This window comes from Engraulis encrasicolus, chromosome 15, assembly GCF_034702125.1.
Source record: "Engraulis encrasicolus isolate BLACKSEA-1 chromosome 15, IST_EnEncr_1.0, whole genome shotgun sequence".
NCBI lineage: Eukaryota > Metazoa > Chordata > Actinopteri > Clupeiformes > Engraulidae > Engraulis > Engraulis encrasicolus.
This window is the reverse complement of record NC_085871.1, coordinates 48,201,432-48,206,431: the sequence shown is the minus strand read 5'-3', so window position 1 is coordinate 48,206,431 and position 5,000 is coordinate 48,201,432. Positions and strand designations below refer to the sequence as shown.

Below are 5,000 nucleotides of genomic sequence, written 5' to 3'. Positions count from 1 at the left end.
TGTGTGTGTGTGTGTGTGCATGCGTGCGTGCGTGCGTGCGTGCGTGTGTGTGTGTGTGTGCATTTGCGTGTGTGTGTGTGTGTGTGTGTGTGTGTGTGTGTGTGTGCGTGCGTGCGTGCGTGCGTGCGTGCGTGCGTGCGTGCGTGCGTGTGTGTGCGTGCGTGCATGCGTGAGTGCGTGCGTGTGAGTTGGAGGGGGTATTGCATGTAATAAAATGTTGGTGATAAACTGGAAAGTATTTTGTTGATGTCCATTTGTGGTGGATGTGATGTGATGTGATGTGATGTGATGTGATGTGATGTGATGTGATGTAATCCTGTTATCAGCCCTGAGAGCTGTTGTTCTCATTCATTCATTCAGTTTTAACAACTAAACTTTTTTTAACACACCACTTATGATGGACCACCATGCGGGAAAGTCATATTCCAGTTACAACCTCTTAAAAAATAATATTGCAATTTACATCATCATCATAATAATGATTAATGACTGACTGAACGGAAATCGTATTAGACTTAATGGTGATAGACTTCAAAACATGGACATAGTAGGCAGGGAATCCTCCCGCCGTGGCTAGAAGATTACGCACCCACGCACCATGTGGATTTCCATTCAACAAGCAATTTCCACCTCACACACAGCAGCAGCAACAGCAGCCGAACTGTACGGATACAACTATTTAGAGGGAAACAAAATCCGAATTCTAGAAAAAAAGAGAAAAAACCCGCCTGCGACTGTGAGGTCAATTCCACTATGTCATAGCTCTGATATGTTAAATGGCATCATCGCGCGCTGATTGGCCGGCGCGCGCCTAATCTCGAGGGATGGTGGGTGGCGTTTCTCTGCCCTCGCGCAATATATGTAATTTGTGTCTCGCTGAACCGGAGCACACAGTCCGTCAGTGACAGCCGAGGCTTGACTACCGTAGCGCGCTACTCCAGAGACCAGAGACCAACAACGTCAGAGAGACAGAGAGCGATCGGAGCGAGAGGGGACATTGCTTTGATCAAGCCAAGACAAGCCAAGACAAGGGATCGCATCGAACGCAACTGCCACGACAAAACAAAACTTTTTGCTTGTTTGTATTCGAGGAACTTTTTTTCTTTTTGCGTCTCCACGTGTAAGAAGAATAAGCGGCAGTATGAAGTCGGTCTATCATCAGGTGTTGAGCCTGCTGTTCGTCCTGCAGAGTCTACAGATGAGCCAGGTGACAGAGGCGTGCTCCTGCGCCCTGTCGCACCCGCAAGAGGCATACTGCAACTCCGATATAGGTGAGACTCACGCCCGCTTACGCACCGCTAGTGTCTTTCTCTGGTCTGTCTTCTGCCTATCTGTCTGACCGTGCTGTCAAAGGATATAGGTGAGAGGAGAGAGGCGCACTCATGCCCAGCGCATGGCTCTAAATTAACATTTTCACCGTCATACAAATGGCTAGGATATGTTAATCTTACTGGCCAAATGCACACTCACTAATGGGTCAAAGTGGCTGGTAAGCTTTCTTTTCTACTAGCCAAAATGTTTTTTCACCAGCACTGACTGGTGTTCATTTAGAGCCCTGTGTACCGCCGTATTTCTCTTGCCCGTCTGACTGTGCGCCTGTCTGCCTGACGTTGGAGCTTGTTGGTTATTCTATTATCACTCACCAGCGGCACCGGGAAGGCTATAGTGCATAGCGTTGCGTACATGGACCCTGTCAACAAATGCATGTGATGTGCTTATCTTGCCTGTTAAATTACACGACAATTAAGATAAGAGTGGACAAACATATTGGTGTTGCACCCTTCCCTTCCTGCGATGGACACAGAGATAAGATAATTACGCAGCAGCTTTCATACAGCTGTTCCCCTTATATGGTGCTCCAGTGAAGTTTTAGTCTAGAGAATGTGGTGTTCAAGTGTTCTATTCGTTTTTCTTGTCTTTAATGAGAACGCACAATCATTAGTGTTGAGCTTTTAGTTTGGAGGGCTAAATGCGTCACTGACGGAGAACTTCTGCTGCTTCTCCCAGAGAGAGACGGAGAGGGGCGGTGTTTGAGTGAGGGAGAGGGGCGACGGAGTTAAAACAGTAGCCATGGTAACAGGTCCCAGCGAGCATAATGTTTTTTTAGGGCAAATGACCACTCGCTGAGGCTGAGCAGTAAACCAGAGGCGAGCTGGCTGGCGGTAGCTGGCCAGAAGTATTTTACTGCCGTCCCAATATTGCACCCATGTGTGGAAGAGAACATTTTCTGGTGTGCGTAAGTGCGTGTGTTTGCATGGAAACAGAATGAAGGGCATGCTGTCCGACACTTAAACGGAGAGAAATGGGAGCTTGCTTGGTGCGCGGACTTTATTTTCAGTTTTCATGACATGATTCATACTGTGGAAGGTAGCGAGCATTTGCTGGTGTGCGTGCGTTCTGGTGTGTTCTGGTGCTTATGTATGGAAACAGCAGCTCAACTCCCGTTGGCCACTCTCTGGCTCTCAGCCCCTCTCCAGCCAGCCAACGCACTCGTTAAGGGTACCCACTGGGTTTTATATATAGGTCAGAATGAAACCTAGAGCGCCGTTTTTAAATCAGTGCAGGGCAGGCAGGGGAGGCGATATCGGAGCAGTGAGTGGCAGGCTGTAGTAGATGTGGTACTTAGGCTACCTCCTCCTAAAACACGGCGCCATCGCGATACGAAGCAACACCCGCCAATGAAACCTGAATACAAGGTGTTTTGTCATTGAAAGCATTCAGTAAAAAAGGCAGTGTTAACTCAACACTTAGAGAGTTGCCATCTGCGGCGATCAAATACACTCTAGAAGATGTTGACTCGACTCCCTAAGTGTTGAATTAACAGTGAATGTTTACTGTGTGTTGTAGGCTATAACGTGCTCTGTGCGCAGTGCACTTAACGTGTAGCCTAGTCAATCTCCCACACATATGCAGCACCATGGAGCGTCTCTCCTTATCCCTCCCTCTCTACAAGCCCTGCTGGTACTACTAGACCCATGCAGCTGCCTGCCACGCACTTCACTTCATTCACTCTCGCTGAGTGTTTGATAAGGACAGGGCGGAAGTGCGCTGTGCGCGCGCGGGCACGGCAAGCAGCGGCCTGTATGTTTATGTAAGCGCCTTGGTATTCTCCTGCGCCAGGCGATTCCTGATTCCTGACATATTTTCACTCCCAAGTCGAGTTGAATTCAAGGAGCGGCCTCTCTTCTCGAGCCAAAGCACGTAACGGAGAAGGGCAGCTTTGTGAAATGTGAAATAAAAACCCTGGGCCGCGAGAGACCCCCACGCTCTCTAATTATCCCGCCCTCGTCTCTCCACACCGCGCGCTCAGAATGACAGGCCGAGCCTGTGCGGTGGCGGGGACTCACCCTCTCCTTATAATAACGTCTTTTAGGAAACGGCGTTTACAAAGAAAGCCACGCAAAGTACAGCTCAGCAAAACACAGCACAGCTCAGGTCGGCTGAGGGGTGTTATTATTTCCCAAAGCCATGACTACACGCTACTGTGTTGCCACTGGCAGCCCTGACCAGCACAACGTGAATAAACAAATAAATAAATAGGTAAGCGAGTAGCCTAAGTATTGAGGCAAAACGAGGCAAAGATAACGTTTCCTTGGGTTAAAGGATCCGTTGTGTTGTGGCTAAATAGGCATAAGTGGCGGAGGAGGGAGTGGAGGGCCAAAAAGAGGTCAAGCAAGCTGCCATGAATACAGGAGGAGGAAGAGGAAGAAGGGGGATGAGGAGGAAGAGGAGGGGAAGAGAAGAGGAGGAGTGGCAAGGAGGAAGATGAGGAGTGGGGAGGAGGAAGAAGGAGGATAAGGAGAGGGTGGAGGGGAAGAGAAGAGGAGGAGTGGCGAGGAGGAAGAGGAAGAAGGGGGATGAGGAGGAAGAGGAATAAGGGGGATGAGGATAAGGAGAGGGTGGAGGGGAAGAGAAGAGGAGGAGTGGCGAGGAGGAAGATGAGGAGTGGGGAGGAGGAAGAAGGAGGATGAGGAGAGGGTGGAGGAGGGGGGGAGGTTAAGATGTTGCAGGTTGAGGAGGGGGGAGTAGTGATGGACTCTGGAATGAATAGCAGAAGAGAAAAATGAAGAGGGGAGGGCTGTGTTGTGAAGAGAGAGAGAGAGAGAGAGAGAGAGAGAGAGAGAGAGAGAGAGAGAGAGAGAGAGAGAGAGAGTTGCTCAAGGCGGTCCATGCACTTTCCTGGCCTCAGTAATTGAGTGACAGCACCACTGTAATGCAGCGGTGTGTGTGTGTGTGTCTGTATGTGTGTATATGTGTGTGTGTCTGTGTCTGTGTCTGTGTCTGTGTCTGTGTGTGTGTATGGGACTGCTTCGGTCATTACTTTAAAGAATGGGGTCCAGACCTACCCATTACTCCATAGGGGCACTGGCATGAGAGGCAGAGGAGTGTGTGCCACTGTTTGTTTGGGTGCATGGCTATGGGGAGTGAGGTAGGTATGCTGGGGCATGAGTATGATGTGGTTCAGGCCTGTTTCCTTTATTTGAGCATTACTTTACATTACACTTAGTTCACACTTTTTTAATCCAAATCGACTAACAACTACTTAAGTACAGGGTATTGGTTACAGTCCCTGGAGCAATGTGGGGTTAAGTGCCTTGCTCAAGGGCACCTCAGCCATGGAGTGAGAGGGTGGGATTTGAACTGCCAACCCTCTGATCTAAGGGCCAGCACTAACTACAGTACATACAGTCCATCATAACATATAATGTGAACTGCACAACAGCCGAAAAACAAAAGTAAGTGCCGAAGCATTTATTGTAGCCTAATAGGCTAATTTGTGCGCAGCGCCACAGCACCCACTCTGACAGTTGTGGTTTCCTGAGCGGGGATTGCTGTGCAGTGACCTGTGAGTGAGGAGATTACAGAGATGTGTGTATGTGAAAGAAAGAAAGAAAGAGAGAGAGAGAGAGAGAGAGAGAGAGAGAGAGAGAGAGAGAGAGAGAGAGAGAGAGAGAGAGAGAGAGAGAGAGAGAGAGAGAGAGAGAGAGAGAGACGCTTCC

The 5,000-nt window shown here is 49.2% G+C and overlaps 2 protein-coding genes across 3 annotated transcripts in view; one reads left to right on the top strand and one right to left on the bottom strand.

Moving 5' to 3' along the window:
• The window catches only part of LOC134464126 (synapsin-3-like), a 304,168-nt gene that overhangs the window by 152,555 nt on the left and 146,613 nt on the right, over positions 1-5,000 (bottom strand). The gene's annotated exons all lie outside the window — the stretch shown is intronic.
• The window catches only part of LOC134464127 (metalloproteinase inhibitor 3-like), a 40,662-nt gene continuing 36,456 nt past the window's right edge, over positions 795-5,000 (top strand). The window contains exon 1 of one of the 2 annotated variants that reach the window (XM_063217585.1): positions 795-1,271. In XM_063217585.1, the coding sequence (XP_063073655.1) occupies positions 1,142-1,271 (130 nt within the window). In that variant the 5' untranslated portion in view covers positions 795-1,141. The remainder of the gene's footprint in view (positions 1,272-5,000) is intronic. The other variant, XM_063217586.1, reaches the window with a different exon arrangement.